This window comes from Oncorhynchus masou, chromosome 32 (genome assembly GCF_036934945.1).
Source record: "Oncorhynchus masou masou isolate Uvic2021 chromosome 32, UVic_Omas_1.1, whole genome shotgun sequence".
NCBI classification, from domain to species: Eukaryota; Metazoa; Chordata; class Actinopteri; order Salmoniformes; family Salmonidae; genus Oncorhynchus; species Oncorhynchus masou.
In genome coordinates this window covers 22163296-22185379 of record NC_088243.1, presented here as the reverse complement: position 1 = coordinate 22185379, position 22084 = coordinate 22163296, and the positions used below count along the sequence as shown (strand labels likewise).

General features: G+C 41.6%; 1 protein-coding gene across 1 annotated transcript; it reads right to left on the bottom strand.

Moving 5' to 3' along the window:
* Positions 1 to 313: 313 nt before the first annotated feature.
* Positions 314 to 20571, bottom strand: LOC135526937 (protein TUNAR-like). The gene is made up of 2 exons (XM_064955604.1): positions 20517 to 20571; positions 314 to 649 (listed from the first exon to the last, which is right to left on the bottom strand). The coding sequence occupies exons 1-2, from the start codon at positions 20550 to 20552 to the stop codon at positions 464 to 466; spliced, it is 222 nt and encodes a 73-aa protein (XP_064811676.1). The 5' UTR covers positions 20553 to 20571; the 3' UTR covers positions 314 to 463.
* Between the last annotated feature and the right edge of the window lie 1513 nt (positions 20572 to 22084).

Below are 22084 nucleotides of genomic sequence, written 5' to 3'. Positions count from 1 at the left end.
TCCCTTTTAATATCAAAATGTTTATCAGGCTTTTTCAAAAGACTGCTGCAGTGCTTTAAGCTCCTTTTACACCAGATTGCAGTCTCTTTACTTTCTCCTCGGCTTGGCACCCTTGAAAGAATGCTGGATCGTGAGAGCGTGGCTCGTGCTAGCCTCATGCATATTTACAGGTTAAAAGGTCAAAGTAGCATCAGAGAGTAGGTATGATACTGACACCCCAGGACAAAGGCCCCATAAGAACGGGCCAGTCTCCCATAGACATAGTTTCAGCGCCACTCTATGACGCTGCTGTATGTTACATTTAATGCGGTAATCACACAGCCTTAGATCCCTTTGATAGTTGGGAAAGTCGATCGACGACACAGTGCCATCTTGGCACAGTCTCAACTCCCAGCCAAACAACATGGCTGCATCCAGTAGGCCCAATAGGCCCGTTCAATGCAAAATAGTTGATTTTTATCAGTCACAGCGTGGTGTAGATGTAGACAAAGATGATGACTACCATGTTGAGAATGGTGCCGATGATCCCAAGCATGGCCAGAATGGACTCCTCTGTACCTTCCTTGTCTTGAATTCCTCTTTCTTCATCACAGATGGCAGTGTTTACCATTTTTCCAGGAAAGGTCTGCAGTTTCCCTTTCAGACCAGTCTGGAAAGAATAGAAACACAAAATAAATCAATGTATAAATCAACTGTTCTGCTTGTATATTGAGAAACATTCGTAACAAACGATAAGGAATATAAATAAATAAATCAAACTGACTTTTGTAAAGGCAAGAGTTGAAAATAAATTAATAGCTTCATGGGCTTTATATTGTTCAACAGCTTCAAAATGATTTGTATTTTGTGTGATGCATGTACCATAGCTGATTGTCTGCTTCACAGTGTGAAGGGGTGGGTAAAAACATGTCATATAGAGTCAGTAATGATCACTGCACCCTAGTCACTGTTTTATTAGACATTTACTGAATTACCTGATTTTGATGTAGGAGATTGTGTCTTCCTTAATACTCAATACAGTTCAAATAAAACATAATGTACTGTATGCTGAGTTGTCTCATTTTCATGACAAGATGTGCTAGGCAAGCTCTGATTGATAGACACAGACCCTGCAACAACAACCCCCTCTCTCTCACACACACACAGAAATGCAAGCATACACACACGTGCACATACACACACACACACAAACTGTAGGGATGTAGGGTCACACCAGTGGTGGAAAAAGTACCCAATTGTCATACTTGAGTAAGAGTAAAGATACCTTAATAGAAGTAATAGAAGTAAAAGTGAAAGTCACCCAGTAAAATACTACTTGAGTAAAAGTCTAAAAGTGTTTGGTTATATATATACTTATCAAATGTAAATGTAATTGCTAAAATATACTTAAGTATCAAAAGTAAAACTATTAATAATTTCAAATTCCTTATATAAAGCAAACAAGATGCTATAATTGTATTTTATTTACAGATAGCCAGAGGCATGCTCCAACACTCAGACATAATTTACAAACAAAGCATGTGTTTAGTGAGTCTGCCAGATCAGGGGCAGTAGAGATGACCAAGGATGTTCTCTTGAATTAGGAAATTTTCCTGTCCTGCTAAGCATTCAAAATGTAACAAGTATTTTTGGGTATCAGGGAAAATGTATGGAGTAAAAAGTACATCTTTTTTTTTAGAAATGTAGTGAACTAAAAGTAAAAGTTGTCAAAAATATGAATAGTAAAGTAAAGTACAGATACCCCAAAAAACAACTCAAGTAGTACTCTCAAGTTATTTTACCTAAATACTTTACACCACTGGGTCACACACACCACAGTTGCTTCTGAATGTTGCATTCCTTTTCTTCAAGCTTTTACAGAATAGTCTTTATTTAAGTGCATGGAAAAGAGTTATCAAAAATATATTAATTTCCATCCACTGAATAAAATACAGTAATCTGCTGTACATTTGTAGTCAAATACTATTCCACATGGTTGATTTTTCATTCATCTGCCGCATGTCCAGCTTTTATAAATATATATTAACTGTAGGTATTTAAAAAATATCTTAATGTCAAGTATCTAGTTGTATTTTATTGGAAAGATCACACTAGTACTTTAGATGAGGAAAATGTGTTACTCATTCATAGGTTATTTTTTCCAACTTTCTTAGATTTCTTAATGAGATATTCTCATTCCAGTTGTTGTTTGACTCACTGAAGTAAGGGGATGAAGGGGAGCAAAGAAGCATAGCTTAGTGGATTGCCCAAGATGATTGACCTGACAAACTAGTTGCCTCCCCAATAGTGGAAAACACTGTCAAGGAGCAGCTAAGAGACCATCTTGATTGACACACTGGTCATCGTGCGAATGGCTCATGGGATGAAATCACTCTCCACGCTTGCACTTATAGCTCTATATAGCTTATGGTTTATGAGGGGTACATTAGCTGGGTCTGTGGTGCATGTTGTCAGCCCACAGGAGGAGCAGCCTGGGCAGTTTGGTATCTGAACATGACCCAGAGGACAAAGCTAGCTCCTCTAACGGGTCAGTGGTTTTGATGTGTACACTTGTGACTGTAAAAGCATGAAAACTCATGTACATAAAAAATAGAAATACCACCTGCTTCAAGCCTTGGTTGGTGTGTCGTATAGTTTTAACCTGGAGATGGTGTCTTGAATGTGAAACTGGTGTTATATTGATAATAACCTCAAAAAGTATAATTCAAATGGAAAGATGAGTCGTATGGAGAACAGCTAGTGTAACGCATTGTAAGTTTGAACCCATTGTTTGGCCTACAGTATCATCCCTTTGTAACGACCGTTGGTGGAAGAAGGTGAGGACCAAGATGCAGCGTGGTAAGTGTTCATCATTATTTTAATAAACTGAACACTGAATACAACAAGGAACAAAAGAAACAACCGAAACAGCTCCGTCAGGTGTAAAAAACAATAAACAGAAAATAACTACCCAGGCTGCCTAAGTATGGTTCTCAATCAGAGACAACGATTGATTGGGAACGATACCAGGCCAAAACCAGAAATACAAAACATAGAACAAAAACATAGAAAAAAGAACATAGAATGCCCAACCTAGTCACACCCTGGCCTAACCAAAACAGAGAATACAAACCCTCTCTATGGCGAGGGCGTGACACCCTTTCTTTGGCTCACATTATCAATAATTAAAACAACATCTAATTAATTGAAGGATAGGTTAATGACAGGACAAATATTTCCTTTCAGTTCTCTGGGAGTTTTCCAGTGAGATTGTGTGAAAACACACCACAGTCTTAAGGACCGTCCACACCAAGGGCAATAACTATAACAGTTCAAGTGAACTCGCTGAACAATAACTACAAAACGATTGGAGAACGATAACGAGAGTTATCATTTGGATCACTTTCAGAGTGTTTTTTTCTCTGTCCCTCCAACAATTAACACTGACAACCAATCAAAAATGCATTATTTTGAAGCGTTCTTGTTTCTTAGTGTGCGAGGATGACCATTCGGCAATCTCATAAACATTCTATAATTCATGAGCTCGAGGAGATCAAAGGATTTTGTCCTGATTTGATAACCCTCACATCTATCATCCAATCACAAAGTTTATACAAATTAGACTGTTAGGAAAACATTTGAGTTAATTCATGAATTTGATTGGAAGCATTCTAACATTGGGCATTCTGAGGTAATACATTTTAATGTAAATATAAACAATGGACGTGGGGAGAACAGAGGATTCCCTTTATTTCCATTGTTACCACCAGCCAATGTGATCACATCACACCAGAGAAGCCCTTGCCATTCAAACTTCTCTGCTAGTTCATTGTGAACACCCTTGCCAAAAATCAGGCTTCTGGCAAACAGTATTGGTAAATCTTTGGTCCATGGAGCATTATTTTCCAGAGAATGCATAGAGCCCCAAAGCTGATTTTCCCTTTTATACCATTGATATAATTTAACACATTTAACACTTGCCGGTAGAAATGTGTTCAACATCCACTGAAGAAGCTAGCAAGTTTATTAGCTACAGTAGTTGTTGTGGTAAGCAAACAAACAGACTAGCTAGTTTAGCTAACCAAATCATCTGTCCAAGCTTGTTATTATGAAAATCAAAATCAACAATACGAATAATAAAGTTTTCTTTTTGCTTTAAAAAGCAGCTCTAACAAAACATTTAAGAATGAACTATAGCCATTGGATTCTACCGTGGCGATATACTGTGTGTTATAGGGAATTAGGTGGGTCAAAATCCAAATTCTGATTGGTTAAAACTGTAATCCAGCCGGTGTCTATTCCACAAGTTACAACTGGCTAAATCTATGACATTAAAATGCCTATTTACTCTGTTCCATCTGACTACGCAATCCACAATCAGCCCAGCCAGGCCATTTATAAACCTGATCTCCACTTTAAAAAGCATTTAGGCATTATCTCACATGCATTTTAGACAAACATTTTGTTTTCAACAGAGGAGATTTTTTTCAATATTCAAATTCGATCTCCAGCTGTCCCATAGTATTGAACGTGTTGAGAGTTGGGACTAAACAGACAGGCAGGCAGCCATTTGAAATCATGAATCAGCTGGTATATCAGCTGGTATATATGGATATATACAAAGAAATGTCAGTTCAAAAAAAGTATAACAAAAACGAAGTTCAGCTAGTTTGCAGTCTTTCCAGCTTCAGTTTGAAGTGATTGTGTTAGCTGTGTTGTTGTCTAGCTCCTCTGATCAACAGTGTCCTAACGAGTGAGCACATTTTCTATGCCTGGCGAAGTTGCACATCATTAGCTCATTGTTATGGATGTATCCAAATAAATGTCATTAGAAAAAAGCTGAAACAAATACAAATGCAGCTACTTTGCTGTTATTTTAGCTGCACTTTTTGATGTAACTGTAAGTCAGCCGTAGTTGGCTAGCTAGAATAAGTAATAACAACAATGCCTGCCAATATGGTAATATAACATTTAGAATGAATGATTGTCCATAAATACAGAACAAAAAGACTGAAAGACTGGGTCGCGTCTCTGGTGTCTCTGTTCACATAAATAAACGTACAGTCAATAACACAATAGAAAAGAAAAATAGAAAAATCTATGTACATTGTGTGCACATGCTGAAGAGTATGGAGGTAAGGCAATAAATAGGCCATAGAGGTGAAATAATTACAATTTAGTATAAATACTGGTGTGATAGATGTGCAGATAATGATGTGCAAGTAGAGATGTTGGGGTGCAAAAGAGTGTTACGGATACAGTTATCCTGTGTGTGTGTATCCTGTGTGTGTGTTTCTTTTCTCTCCTTCTCCCCTCACAGGTGAAAATCATCACTCCCCAATCAGTCAACAATCAATCATCAATCAGAAGACACACCTCCTCCTATTTCCTAACCTATCACAGTTCCTTCCCCATGGTTTAAAAAACCCCATAATTTGTTTGTTCTAGAGCTCAATCTCTCTGTAAATGCCATGTCTGTAGGTCTCTGTGTTTCACTCTCGCTCTGTGTCTTAACCTCTCTTTTGTTTAAGCACCTCATAGCACTTTGTCATCACCTGTGAGTATTGTTTTTGGTTATGGTGTTTGTTTGTTGCTGGTGGGAAAAGGGGGAAACCAAGACAAGTCGCCCATGGGCATACACTACCCGTAGGTGAACTTTGTTAAATACACTAGTTAGAACTGGGCGGACCACCCACTGTATTTTGGTTAGTTAGTTAGCTGTTGTTAAAGTAGGCTAGTCTAGCTTAGGGGTGTTTTTGAATACTTATTGTTTCTTTCCTTGGGTCCAGCTCAGCCCCTTTTCCTGCTCCCCCCATTACGTGTTTATAAATAAACCTGGAGTTTGACGGTAGATTTCTGTTGTCGTGGTTATTTCGTTCACACTTTTACTTTGTCACAATAATAATTTGCATGAGTTATGTTACGGGTCTCATTACCATCCCCCCTAGACTGTCGGGCCAAAAGGGATTCGTAACATAAGTGGAGGCTCATCCGGGATCTGTCATAACTGACACCCATGCCGCTCATGTAGATTGTTGTAGTGGTATAGTTCAGTGTTGAGCGTCATGAGTTTGCATGAGTTATGTTACGGGTCTCATTACCATCCCCCTTAGACTGTCGGGCCAAAAGGGATTCGTAACATTTACACACGAGACAAAGCATCTGCCAACACATTATCAGAACCCTTTTTGTGGCGGATCTCCAAATTATAATTTTGTACAATCAGCGCCCAACGCATAAGGCGCTGGTTCTGGTTGTACATTCGGTGGAGAAAAACTAATGGGTTATGGTCAGTATATACAATCACGGGTAGGGCACTGGAACCAATATATACTTCAAAGTATTGCAGAGCCAACAACAAAGCAAGAGCTTCTTGTTCTATTGTCGCATAGTTTGTTTGACATTTATTAAATTTAAAAATAACAAACGGGATGATCCACTCCACTCTTGTCCTGCTGCAGTAGAACAGCACCAGCACCTCTGGCACTAGCATCTACCTCAAGTTTGAACGGTTGTTCAAAATCTGGAGCAGCAAGTACAGGTGTACTACATAAGAGTGCTTTCGCTGATTCAAAAGCTCTCTTACAATCAGGGGACCACACAAATGATCTAGCCGGACTAAGCAAATCGGTCAATGGAGCAACTACCGCAGAGAAATTTTTTACAGAAGCTACGGTAGTAGCCAACCATCCCTAAAAAGCGGCGTAGCTCTCGTCTGGTGGTAGGTGCAGGGAATGCAGTTATAGCCAAGACCTTGGCATCAACAGGGCGCACCTGTCCATGGCCAACCTCTTTACCGAGATAGGTAACAGTAGCCTTCCCAAATTCGCACTTTGCCAAGTTCACGGTTAGAGAAGCAGCTGCCAACCGTTCACATACTACCCTTAGCGAGTCAACATGATCTGACCACTCAGACGAATAAATCACTAGGTCATCAAGGTATGCACTACAATTAGGAACGCCAGCTAATACGTAGTTAACCAGTCGTTGGAAGGTGGCTGGTGCATTTCGCATCCCAAAAGCCATGACTGAGTACTGTAGGAAGTTGTCTGGGGTCACAAAGGCAGAAATCTCAGAAGCACGTGAAGTTAACGGAACCTGCCAGTAACCTTTTAAGAGGTCTAACTTAGTTACATACTTAGCAGCACCAATAGTGTCGATACAGTCGTCCAGTCGGGGTAACGGGAACGAATCTGGCATTGTGACAGAATTTACCTTTCGATAATCCGTACATAACCTGGACGTACCATCAGGTTTAGGAACCAAAATGCAAGGAGAACTCCAAGGGCTTGAACTTGGCTCAGCCAGGTCATTCTCCAACAAATATCTCACCTCATCCCTCATTATCTTCCTCTTGGAAGCGTTGATACGATATGGGTGTTGCTTGATAGGTGTAGCATTTCCAACATTAATGTCATGTTCCAACACATTTGTGCGAGTAGGAACGTCATTAAAGAGACATGAAAAACTGTGTAGTAGCCTCACAATATCATTGGCCTGTTCATCTGTTAAATGAACCAGACCGGATTGGATAGACAGCAGCATTTCTGAGTTGGGCAATCTAACACACTGCTGCTGAGTATTGCGCAACTCCAAGCCATCAACATCATCAATATGACAGTCCACTATCATAGCAGTAGTAGCAGAGGAGACAGCAGTACCTTCCTCTGTTTTTGAACTCTCTAACTGTGTGATGGGTCGGGTGTCGTAAGCTTTCAACATGTTAATGTGACACACACAAGATTGGCGTTGTCTATCAGGAGTTTGAAGCACATAGTCAGTTTCACTTATTTTCTTTTCAATTAAATAAGGACCCGAGAAACGAGCTGACAGTGAAGATCCTGGAACAAGTAATAACACCAGTACTTGGTCACCTGGCTGTAGTGTATATCCATTCTGCCTTGCCTATCTAAGGTCTTCGAAAGCCAAGTCAACAAACAGGTCACTGACCATCTCGAATCCCACCGTACCTTCTCCGCTATGCAATCTGGTTTCCGAGCCGGTCACGGGTGCACCTCAGCCACACTCAAGGTACTAAACGACATCATAACCGCCATCGATAAAAGACAGTACTGTGCAGCCGTCTTCATCGACCTTGCCAAGGCTTTCGACTCTGTCAATCACCATATTCTTATCGGCAGACTCAGTAGCCTCGGTTTTTCGGATGACCGCCTTGCCTGGTTCACCAATTACTTTGCAGACAGAGTTCAGTGTGTCAAATCGGAAGGCATGCTGTCCGGTCCTCTGGCAGTCTCTATGGGGGTGCCACAGGGTTCAATTCTCGGGCCGACTCTTTTCTCTGTATATATCAATGATGTTGCTCTTGCTGCGGGCGATTCCCTGATCCACCTCTACACAGACGACACCATTCTATATACTTTCGGCCCGTAATTGGACACTGTGCTATCTAACCTCCAAACGAGCTTCAATGCCATACAACACTCCTTCCGTGGCCTCCAACTGCTCTTAAACGCTAGTAAAACCAAATGCATGCTTTTCAACCGATCGCTGCCTGCACCCGCATGCCCGACTAGCATCACCACACTGGATGGTTCCGACCTTGAATATGTGGACACCTATAAGTACCTAGGTGTCTGGCTAGACTGCAAACTCTCCTTCCAGACCCATATCAAACATCTCCAATCGAAAATCAAATCAAGAGTCGGCTTTCTATTCCGTAACAAAGCCTCCTTCACTCACGCTGCCAAGCTTACCCTAGTAAAACTGACTATCCTACCGATCCTCGACTTCGGCGATGTCATCTACAAAATTGCTTCCAACACTCTTCTCAGCAAACTGGATGCAGTTTATCACAGTGCCATCCGTTTTGTCACTAAAGCACCTTATACTACCCACCACTGCGACTTGTATGCTCTAGTCGGCTGGCCCTCGCTACATATCCGTCGCAAGACCCACTGGCTCCAGGTCATCTACAAGGCCATGCTAGGTAAAGCTCCACCTTATCTCAGTTCACTGGTCACGATGGCAACACCCATCCGTAGCACGCGCTCCAGCAGGTGTATCTCACTGATCATCCCTAAAGCCAACAACTCATTCGGCCGCCTTTCGTTCCAGTACTCTGCTGCCTGTGACTGGAACGAATTGCAAAAATCGCTGAAGTTGGAGACCTTTATCTCCCTCACCAACTTCAAACATCAGCTATCTGAGCAGCTAACCGATCGCTGCAGCTGTACATAATCTATTGGTAAATAGCCCACCCATTTCACCTACCTCATCCCCACAGTTTTTATTTATTTACTTTTCTGCTCTTTTGCACACCAATATCTCTACCTGTACATGATCATCTGATCATTTATCACTCCAGTGTTAATCTGCAATATTGTAATTATTCGCCTACCTCCTCATGCCTTTTGCACACATTGTATATAGACTCCCCTTTTTTTCTACTGTGTTATTGACTTGTTAATGGTTTACTCCATGTGTAACTCTGTGTTGTCTGTTCACACTGCTATGCTTTATCTTGGCCAGGTCGCAGTTGTAAATGAGAACTTGTTCTCAACTAGCCTACCTGGTTAAATAAAGGTGGAAAAAAAATAACAATAAAATAAAATAGTGGACGAGAAACAGCCTCTTTATCATAGTGTCTTTTCATGCTCCTCTGTGAGGAAGACAGAGCTTCCTTTGCGAGAGCACAAGCTTGGTGTAGGCGCTCACGAAAGCGACTAACGTAGTCCAACACATTCTCATCTCTGGTACACAACTCTTGGGACAAGAACTGTTCTTTAAGGACTTTCATTGGTCCTCTCACTGTGTGGCCAAACACCAGTTCAGCCGGGCTGAAACCTAGGGACTCCTGCACAGTTTCACGAGCAGCAAACAAAACTAGAGGAACTCCCTCATCCCAATCTTTCTCAGATTCCAAACAATATTTACGTAGCATAGACTTCAGTGTCTGATGCCATCTTTCAAGCACACCCTGAGACTCTGGGTGATAGGCGCTTGACACACGGTGCGTAATTGACAAGGATTTTAACACCTGCCTGAAGAGCTTGGATAGGAAATTGGTACCTTGATCGCTTTGTACCACCCTAGGTAACCCAAATGTCGTGAAGAATTTTATTAAGGCTTTACCCACTACCGGGGCTGTAATCCTTCTCAGAGGAATGGCCTCGGGGTATCTTGTAGCCATACACATTATCGTTAACAAAAACTGGTTACCCGATTTTGTCTTCGGTAACGGTCAGACACAATCAATCACCACATGCTCGAATGGTTCACCTATGACAGGTATGGGACAAAGAGGAGCGGGAGGAATAATCTGATTTGGTTTTCCTGTTATCTGACGTGTGGCATGTCCGACAGAACTGAGCCACATCTTGTTTTAAACCCGGCCAAAAGAAATGTTGAAGGATCCGATCATAAGTTTTTGTGATTCCTAAATGACCAGACCACTGGTGATCATGAGCAAGGGATAACACATTTTGTCGAAAGGGTGTAGGAATCACTATTTGGTAAACAGCATTCCAATCTCTATCCGCGTCAACATGGGATTTCCATTTACGCATGAGGAGATTACCATCAATGAAGTAAGCCACGTTCTTCTTCTTCACATCTTCCAATGAGACAACACTAGAAAAACATTTAGCAAGCTTGTTGTCAACCTTTTGGTTAGCAATCAGCTGCTCACGAGTGACTGGTAACTGTATTGCATCAGCAATAAGTTCAACGTTCTTTGATTCTTTCCTGGGCTGTTTGTCAGAGGTGATCAGCTTCTCAGAGGTATCACACAATCCATCCTCTTGATCAACCTCTTTGAACAGAACAGTGTTCGACAAATCTATCTCATCACCCTCTTGTCGTGCCTGAGCACGAGTGACAGCACAAGCGGGGAACACATGTGGATAACTCTGTGCCAGCTCATTCGAGAGAGAGTGGTCACTTTTATCCAATACTTCCAATACGGGTACTACCTTTCCTCCGGCAATATCGTTACCCATTATAAAGGTCACAACTTTCACTGGCAACATAGGGCGTACCCCCACTCTGAATATTCCACTGATTAACTCAGAGTGTACTTTCACAAAGTGCAATGGCACTGGGACAAAACCCATTTCAATACCCTGCACTAACACACTGGAACCACAGTATGTATCGTCAGATAAGGGCAACACATCAGACAATATAAACGACTGCGCCGCACCAGTATCTCTAAGGATTTTAACCGGTCGTTGAGACGCTTCGTCATTCGTTAGGGACACAAACCCATCGAAAATGAATGGTTCATAACTGCTGTCGGGGACTGAGACTTTCAAACTACAGTTACCCTGAGGCACCTGTTTTGTTGCAGACCTCACAACCGTACGAATTAGAGCAACACCTGTTGGTGGCTTGGCACGAAGAGGCATCCCTTGTTTGCGTTTAAGCAGGAAGCAATCATTAATCATATGTCCTACTTTATGACAATAGAAACATGGACGCTCATTCTTCTGGCGTGCTTGACATACTACTGCTGGCCGACTAGGGCTAAAGGTAGGAAACTCAATGGCTCTACTCTCAGTTTGAGCCGAAAACACACTCTTGTGCGTCAACACAAACTCGTCTGCCAACACAGACGCTTCTGCCAGGGAGGATACTTTCTGTTCATTTAGGTAAACTACAATGCGTTCGGGTAAGCAATTTTTAAACTCTTCCAACAAGATTAACTCCCGCAGAGAGTTGAAATCAGTTACCTTACTATCAGTTACCTTACTTATTTATAAACACACGGTAATGGGGGGAGCAGGAAAAGGGGCTGAGCTGGACCCAAGGAAAGAAACAATAAGTATTCAAAAACACCCCTAAGCTAGACTAGCCTACTTTAACAGCTAACTAACTAACCAAAAATACAGTGGGTGGTCCGCCCAGTTCTAACTAGTGTATTTAACAAAGTTCACCTACGGGTAGTGTATGCCCATGGGCGACTTGTCTTAGTTTCCCCCTTTTCCCACCAGCAACAAACAAACACCATAACCAAAAACAATACTCACAGGTGATGACAAGGTGCTATGAGGTGCTTAAACAAAAGAGAGGTTAAGACACAAAGCGAGAGTGAAACACAGAGACCTACAGACATGGCATTTACAGAGAGATTGATCTCTAGAACAAACAAATGATGGGGTTTTTAAACCATGGGGAAGGAACTGTGATAGGTTAGGAAATAGGAGGAGGTGTGTCTTCTGATTGATGATTGATTGTTGACTGATTGGGGAGTGATGATTTTCACCTGTGAGGGGAGAAGGAGAGAAAAGAAACACACACACACAGGATACACACACACAGGATAACTGTATCCTTAACAAGAGCAAGAGGGTAAGTAATAATATGGGGATGAGGTAGTTGGGTGTGCTATTTACAGATTGTCTGTGTACAGGTACAGTGCTCTCAGTAGGCTCTCAGGGGTGGCAGGGTAGCTTAGTGGTTAGAGTGTTGGACTAGTAACCAAGAGGTTGCAAGTTCAAATCCTCTGAGCTGACAAGTTACAAATCTGTTGTTCTGCCCCTGAACAGGCAGTTAACCCACTGTTCCTGGGCTGCATTGAAAATAAGAGTAAAAGCAAATCTGTAACCTGCTCTCACAGCTGATGCTTAAAGTTAAGACTCCAGCTTCAGAGAATTTTGCAATTCGTTCCAGTCATTGGCAGCAGAGAAGTGTAAGGAAAGAAGGCCAAAGGAAGTGTTGTCTTTGGGGATGACCAGTGCAATATACCTGCTGGAGCGCGTGCTATGGGTGGGTGTTGATATGGTGACCAGTGAGTTGAGATAAGGCGGGGCTTTACTGAGCAAAGACTTATAGATGACCTTGAGCCAGTGTGTTTGGCGATGGATATGTAGTGAGGGCCAGCCAATGAGAGCATACAGGTCGCAGTGGTGGGTACTGCCAGAGGTCCGGACAACAGGCCCTCCGATTTGACACACTGAACTTTATCTGAGATGTAGTTGGTGAACCAGGCGAGGCAGTCATTTGAGAAATCAAGGCTGTTGAGTCTGCCGATAATAATTTGTTGATTGACAGAGTCAAAAGCCTTGGCAAGGTCGTTGAAGACGGCTGCACAGTACTGTCTTTCATCGATGGAGGTTATGACATTGTTTAGGACCTTGAGCTTGGCTGAGGTGCACCCATGACCAGCTCTGAAACCAGAATGCAGGTACGGTGGGATTCTAACTGGTCGATGATCTGTTTGTTAACTTGGATTTTGAAGATTTTAGAAAGGCAGGGCAGGATGGATATAGGTCTATAACAGTGTGGGTCTAGAGTGCCTCCCCCCCTTTGAAGAGGGGGATGACCGCAGAAGCTTTCCAATCTTTGGGGATCTCAGAAGATACGAAAGAGGTTGAATAGGCTGATAATAGGTGTTGCAACAATTTTGGGAGGTCATTCTAGAAAGAGCGGGTCCAGACTGTCCAGCACAGCTGATTTGTAGGGATCCAGATTTTGTAGCTCTTTCAGAACATCAGCTGTCTGGATTTGGGTGAAGGAGAAGTTGTGGGGGCTTGGACAAGTTGCTGAAGGGGGTGAAAATATGCCTTACTTTGAAGAACTAATACAATAGTGATTTTGTCAGAGAGCATAGGCAGCAGCTCTATATAGATGAGATGATGACTTGGAATGAAATAATAAAGTCAACAAATAAAACAAATATACACAACAGCTGAAATGTTTTATTTCAGTAATGTGAATAAATTATAGTTAAAAAGTCATAAGCAGTAATGGGCAGTCACCACCATCACGGCACTTGGATTCATTGTTTTGTTCTGTGTTGTTACAGCATTCATCCGATATAATGCATAGCACATTTAATGTTTGGAAAAATATATATAATCGAACCTAAAACCAAACCGACCTCAAAAAGCACTAATTGCTCAGCAGTAGTGCATTAAAACCTATGTGCATAACCTTAAAGAAAGACTAAAAGGATTATTTCAAATGTGGTCCATTATTACTGCTCAGACAGAGTGTGTCAGATCGGAGGGCCTGTTGTCCGGACCTCTGGCAGTCTCTATGGGGGTGCCACAGGGTTCAATTCTCGGGCCGACTCTTTTCGCTGTATACATCAATGATGTAGCAGCTCTTGCCGCTGGTGATTCTCTGATCCACCTCTACGTAGATGACACCATTCTGTGTACTTCTGGTCCTTCTTTGGACACTGTGTTAAGACAACTCCCAACAAGCTACAACGCCGTACAACACTCCCTCCGTGGTCTCCAACTGCTCTTAAATACAAGTAAAACTCTTCAACCGATGCTCTTCAACCGATTGCTGCCCTCTCCCGCCCGCCCATCTAGCATCTCTACTCTGGACGGTTCTGACTTCGAATATGTGGACAACTACAAATACCTAGGTGTCTGGTTAGACTGTAAACTCTCCTTCCAGACTCACATTAAGCATCTCCAATCCAAAATTAAATCTCAAATCAGCTTCCTACTTCGCAACAAAGGATCCTTCACTCATGCTGCCAAACATACCCTCATATAACTGATTATCCTACCAATCCTTGACTTTGGCAATGTCATTCACAAAAGAGCCCCCAACACTCTATTCGGCAAACTGGATGTTGTCTATCACAGTGCCACCCGTTTTGTCACCAAAGCCCCATAAACTACCCACCACTGCGACCTGTATACTCACGTTGGCTGGCGCTTGTTTCATATTCGTCATCAAACCCACTGGCATTAGGTCTTCTTTAAGTCTTTCCTAGGTAAAGCCCTGCCTTATCTCAGCTCACTGGTCACCATAGCAGCACCCACCTGTAGCACGCACTCCAGCAGGTATATTTCATTGGTCATCCCCAAAGCCAACTCTTTGTTTGGCCGCCTTTCATTTCAGTTCTCTGCTGCCAATGACTGAAACAAATTGCAAAAATCACTGAAGCTGGAGTCTCATATCTCCCTTTAAGCAATCATTGCACCTGTACACAGCCCATCTGTAAATAGCCCACCCAACTACCTCATCCCCGTATTGTTATTTATTTTTTGCTCCTTTGCACCCCAGTATCTCTACTTGCACATTCATCTTCTGCAAATATATCATACCAGTGTTTAATTGCTAAATTGTAATTATTTCGCCACTATGGCCTATTTATTGCCTTACCTCCCTAATCTTACTACATTTGCACACACTGTATATGGTCTTTCCTAAAAGAAAGAGCAATGGCGAGATCAAATGTGTTTGGAAGTGTTGGCACTAAATATTATTATTTTGCAGTAACTTATGTTGACAAAGGACTGTGACAGATCCTGAAAGAAAAGAATAATGGCAAAACCTATCAGCAGAATGTTTGAATTCAACAATGTTTTTCTTAGACTTTTCACCCAACCTAAATATGCTGGACTTCCTGTGAATTCTGAAACATTGTCTAGGCTATTTCCCCAAAAAATCACATTCAGCTAAACTTGAAATACATAACCTATCTATTTACTTGACAAATAAGCCCAGTTTGTCATGCCCTGGTCGAAATATATTATGTTTATTCCTCATTTATTCGGTCAGGCCAGGGTGTGACATGGGTTATTGTGGTGTGTTTTTGTCTTGGGGTTTTGTGGGATGTCTAGTGTTAGTCTATGGCTGCCTGAGGCGGTTCTCAATCAGAGTCAGGTGATATTCGTTATCTCTGATTGGGAACCATATTTAGGCAGCCAAATTCTTTGTGTGTTTCGTGGGTGATTGTCCTTAGTGTCCTTGTTCCTGTATCTGTGTTAGTTTACACTAGTATAGGCTGTTTCGGTTTTCGTTACGTTCTTTGTTTGTAGTGTTTGTATTTGGATTCGTGTTACGTTTTTGTTCATTAAACATGGATCGCAATCTACACGCTGCATTTTGGTCCAACTCTCTTTCACCGCATGAAGGCCGTTACACAGTTAAATTATTAGATGCACATGGTAATTTGTTATACGGCTATTTCAGGAATATGAACCAATCACTGCCAGAAAAGGTGAGGAATTTATTCTGCAATGGTTGTGAAAATAAAATAAATGGGAAATACATTCCTATGTCTAGTTACTTTAGATTCCAAAACAAAACATAGATTTTTGCTCTTCTCACTAATGGCAAAAGGCTGCAACTTGTTATTATGTTTTCAGTTTTTTTTACATGAATAAGCGTGTCATCATATCCCCCATTTGCACAAAATACTTAGGCCTATACTTGCCTGTTTGCAATAGAATACTTCAACCACTAGAAAATGTGCCTACGCATGGTCTAAAGCAGGGCTCTCAAACCCTGTTCCTGGAGAGCTACTATTCTGTAGGTTTTCATTGCAACCCTGTTCCTGGAGAGCTACTATTCTGTAGGTTTTCATTGCAACCCTGTTCCTGGAGAGCTACTATTCTGTAGGTTTCCCTTTCAACCCTGTTCCTGGAGAGCTACTATTCTGTAGGTTTTTCATTGCAACCCTGTTCCTGGAGAGCTACTATTCTGTAGGTTTTCATTGCAACCCTGTTCCTGGAGAGCTACTATTCTGTAGGTTTCCCTTTCAACCCTGTTCCTGGAGAGCTACTATTCTGTAGGTTTTCATTCCAACCCTGTTCCTGGAGAGCTACTATTCTGTAGGTTTTTCATTGCAACCCTGTTCCTGGAGAGCTACTATTCTGTAGGTTTTCATTGCAACCCTGTTCCTGGAGAGCTACTATTCTGTAGGTTTCCCTTTCAACCCTGTTCCTGGAGAGCTACTATTCTGTAGGTTTTTCATTGCAACCCTGTTCCTGGAGAGCTACTATTCTGTAGGTTTTCATTGCAACCCTGTTCCTGGAGAGCTACTATTCTGTAGGTTTCCCTTTCAACCCTGTTCCTGGAGAGCTACTATTCTGTAGGTTTTCATTCCAACCCTGTTCCTGGAGAGCTACTATTCTGTAGGTTTTCATTCCAACCCTGTTCCTGGAGAGCTACTATTCTGTAGGTTTTCATTCCAACCCTGTTCCTGGAGAGCTACTATTCTGTAGGTTTTCATTCCAACCCTAATCTAGCTCACCTTATTCTAATAATGAGCTGATTTATAAGATGAATCAGTGTAGTTAAAACTGGGGTTGGAGTGGAAAACCTACAGGACGGTAGCTCTCCAGGAACAGGGTTGGAGAGCCAAGAAGTTTGAATGGAAGTAAGGACATTCTTATGCCAAGTTCAGTTTTTATAAATGACAACTTTTGTTGGAAAACTGGCGCAAGCATGTTTTAGAGTGTATTTTTTTAAACGCAATGTTTTTAAATGAAGACCCTGGTTCCTGTGTTTTAGAACAAAAGCTGGAAGTGTGTCTAAGAAAAAAAGAGCATCACCATGGAAACAAGGAAACGTTCATACCTGGAACAACACATCCAGGCTCTCCAGCTACACCTAGTCGGGTTCAGCGTCTGTAGATCAGTGAAGAGTAAAACCTTTTGCCACTTGAATAATTCTGAGCATGTCAAATATTCCCAGATGTTAACTGGGTCTGACAGGCAGAGTTGCTTTTGGCACTGTTTTAAAATGGAATTTAAACAAACAACAACCCCCCACTCATTCAGAGTGTACTGTACAGCACACTGCAAACGTATTCAGACCCCTTGGACCCTTGGATTTCTTCACATGTTGTTGTGTTACAAAGTGGGTTTAAAGTGGATTTGATTGTCTTTTTTTATTTTACAATCTACACAAAATACTCTAATGTCAAAGTGGATAACTAAAGTATTGTCGCTGCATAACTATTCCGTCCCTTTGTTTAGGCAATCCTAAATTAGTTCAGGAGTAAAATTTGGCTTAACAAATAAAATAGAATCATAAAGAAGGGGAGTGATTGGTAGATGGATAACAATAACAAATCAGACATTTAATATCTCTTTAAGCATGGTCAAGTTAATAATTATGCTGTGGATGATGTATTTAACCACCCAGGTACATCAAAGATACAGCCATTCTTCTGAACTGAGCTGCAGGACAGGAATTAAACTGCTCAGGAACGTTGCCATGAGGCCATTGGTGATTTTAGAAACAGCTACAGAGTTCAATGGTTGTGATTGGAGAAAACAGAGGATGGATCAACAACATTGTAGTAACTCCACAATAATGACCTAAATTACAGGGTGAAAAGAAGAATACAAATATACAGAATAAAAATATTCCAAAACATGCATCTTGTATGTAACAACACACTAAAGTAATACTGCAAATAAAACACACCAAAGGAATACACATTTTGGCCTAAATTAAAAGCCTTTGTTTGAGTGTTTGAGAAGGAAAATCCAACAAAACACATCACTGAGTAACATCCTCCTTATTTTCAAGCATGGTGGTGGCTACTTCATGGTATGGGTATGCTTGACATCGGCAAATACGGGAGAGTTTTTCAGGATAAAAATAAATGGGATGAACTCAGCACAGTAAAAAATCCAGAGGAAAACCTGCTTCAGTCTGCTTTACACAAGAGACCGAGAGGAATTCACCTTTCAGCAGGACAATAACCTACAAAACAAGGCCAAATCTACACTGGAGTTGCTTACCAAGAAGACAGTGAATGTTCCTGAGAGGCCAAGTTACAGTTTTGACTTAAAGCTGCTTGAAAAGCTATGGCAAGACTGGAAAATTGCTGTCTAGCTATGATCCCCAACATCTTGACAGAGCTTGAAGAATTTGGAAAAATCATAATGGGCAAATATTCTACAATCCAGGTGTACAAAGCTCTTATATCAAATCAAAGTTTATTTGTCATGTGCGCCGAATACAACAGGTGTAAACTTTACAGTGAAATGCTTACTTACAGGCTCTAACCAATCGTGTGGGAAAAAAAGGTGTGTGTGTGTGTGTGTGTGTGTGTGTGTAGGTAAGTAAAGAAATAAAACAACAGTAAAAAGACATTTGAAAAAAGAGTAACAAGGCTATGTACAGACACCTGTTAGTCAGGCTTATTGAGGTAGTATGTACATGTAGGTATCGTTAAAGTGACTATGCATATATGATGAACAGAGAGTAGCAGAAGTGTAAAAAGAGGGGTTGGCAGGTGGTGGGACACAATGCAGATAGCCCGGTTAGCCAATGTGCGGGAGCACTGGCTGGTCGGGACAATTTAGGTAGTATGTACACTGATTGTACAAAACATTAAGGACAAAACAGCCTCAATTCTTTGAGGCGTCGACTCTACAAGGTGTCGAAAGCGTTCTACGGGGATGCTGGCCAATGTTGACTCCAATGCTTCCCACAGATGGCTCAACTTGGCTGGATGTCCTTTGTGTGGTGGATCATTCTTGATACACACTGGAAACTGTTGAGTGTGAAAAACCCAGCAGCATTGCAGTTCTTGACACAAACCGGTGCACCTGGTACCTACTACCATACCACGTTCAAAGGCATTTAAATATTTTGTCTTGCCCATTCACCCTCTGAATGGCACACATACACAATCCATGTCTCAATTGTCTCAAGGCTTAAAAATCCTTCTTTTAACCTGTCTCCTCCCCTTCATCTCCACTGATTAAGTGGATTTAACAGGTGACATCAATAAGCGATCATACAGTAGCTTTCACCTGGATTCACCTGGTCAGTATGTCATGGAAAGTGCAGGAGTCCCTAATGTTTTGTAGATTTACCCAAGAAGACTCAAAGCTGTAATCGATGCCAAAGGTGTTTTCCAAATGAAATGTATCCAAGGAGCTGAATACTAATGCAACGACTTTATTTTGTCGTTTAATTTGTATAATTTTCTTTTTTTTTACTTCCACTTTGACATTAGAGTATTTTGTGGAGATTGTTGACAAAACATTTACAATTAAATAAATGTTAATCCCACTTTGTAACACAATAAAATGTGAACAAATCCAAGGGATCTGAATACTTTTGCAAGGCACACACACACACACACACACACATTAATAACCTCATGCACACAAATTCACAGTTGCACAACCCCGCACACACGCTTTCACTAAATGAAGTACATTTCATCTTTTTATGAGATTTTCTTGATTTACTCATTATAGGCGAACTTCCAGTTATTAAGACTTTTTTTCTTTTACAGAGCCACATCACACATATTGATCTTGAACCAATTTTATATTACCTCTTCTAATTGAAATCTAGTGACAAAGAAAAATAAAGAGCTTGTAATACATTGTCTTCTGCATCTAGCACTGCACCAATATCCCAATATCCTCAAGATAAATGAGTAGTTCAATATCTGATTTTGCTGAAAATGTCATTTTACAGGGGAGGTGCAATCATGAAACACTATTAAACAGGTTTTTTGTACAGGAGACAGAAGAGGAAATATATTTGTATGAATCTCAAATCTAAGCTTTGTTCTTTTCCGCTAGACATGACTAAGTTAACACCTTACGTATACCCTATTATTTCTCAACATTTTCCTCTAGACAAAAATATATATTATTAAGAACATTTAAAAATAATAACTAATAATATTTCTAGTTGAACTGCAAAAAGACAAAACAACCATTATAAAAAAATCTAGGTTATAATAATAGGTCTATATAACCCTGTTGTTGTCAACAAGCAGATACAAGATACAAGTTTGACATATGGTAACCCCAGCTGACTGCATGCGAACCAGGGTGATGACTTACCTTGCAGAGCATCAGGAGGAACATAGCATTGGACATACTGGAGGGATTTTTCGCCTTTCCGTAGTGCACAGACATCCCTGGCAACTAAGGGAAAAGTCGTCTCCTATCATACTTTGACAGTGGGGGGGCACGGGATCTGAGGGAGAGGGCTGGCTCGTCTTCCAGGCTGTCCAATTCGAGGGCTTCTTTCATCAGATGTCGTACCACGCGGCAGAGCGTTCCCTCCCTGAGTTGCATCTCACTGGTGACCAAGTTCGCGCTGTCGTCAGTTTCTCCTCCTCAGCCTTGACGAGCCGGAGCTGGAACAGTACTGCTCTCCTCTCCACTCCTCTTCTGATGGGGAGATGTCAGGTTGAAGAGGGGAGTCAGATGATGAGCAGATGAGGAGGGAAGTGGTTTCATGTGTACAATTCAACCTCCCCTCTTTTTGCTTTGCAAACCCCTGTTGATTCCACCAAAGACTTTAGTCTTCTTTCTCATATCAGAGTACTGTACATGTCAACCATAAAATACATACTATACCATACAGTCTCCTTTTTAAAAAACTAACTCACACTGTCAAACTTTGGCTCATACGGCTTAGCAAATTTGCAACAGTTCCAGCTGGCTTTTCAATTTTAAGGTAAAAAAAACCCCAATTCAAACAAGCATCAACTTCAACTGATTTCAGACAGTGGATTTCCCTCTGTAAATTGTTAGCAATCTAACCACCCTTTTCTTGTTACTCTGCTCCAGTGGCTGTGTTTCCCTAGCTGTCTACTGAACAGTATGTGCGCTGGATGGCTATAAGAGCAGGGGCTGTGAGAGAGGGATTCAGTCTTCTACCCATGCTGACGCTGTCATAGCAGTTGCCACGCTCCAGAGAGAAGAGGCTTCCCCTGCTCCTTCTACCGTGCATATTAATGCAGCCTGGATTGCCTAGCAACCAGCTCAGTGGAGACAATGAACACCTGACGACAAGAAGTGTTTGTGACAGGGGCCAGAATGAGAGGTGAGGGTTTCCTCCCTGTTGTTTTTGAGAGGAGTGAGTGTGTGCTTACGGCATGCATGTGTGTGTACTCTAGCATGTGTGTGTACTTACATACATGCATGTGTGTGTTGGTGTGCATAATTTACATACTCTGGGATCAGCTGTCAGTCTGACCAAAGCAGGAGCATACATGTGCATGTGTGCGTGTGTGCGTGTGCGTGTGTGTGCATGTGTCTCACAACTATGGTTGTGTGGACAGACAGGAGTACGGTCCTCTCAGAGCCTCCCGGTAGAGCACATCACGGTAGAGCACTTAGCCCTCCTGTCCAAATCCCACAATAGGATCCTCTATAAGGGACCAAAGCCAGAGCCAGCTGATCGAACATGAAATCCAGCAGGATGTAACGTTCCAAAACCAACACAGGACAACACCTCCTAAAGTCAAACACCCCCTCCCATACAATCCCATTACTCCACTCTTCTACTTCGTCTCCAATTGGAGACAGATAGATAAACATGAGCTCATAATGGGAGGATAAGACCAAGGATTTCTGGCTATGTTTCTTATACATTGTGATACTAAGTGTGAATCTGCTGG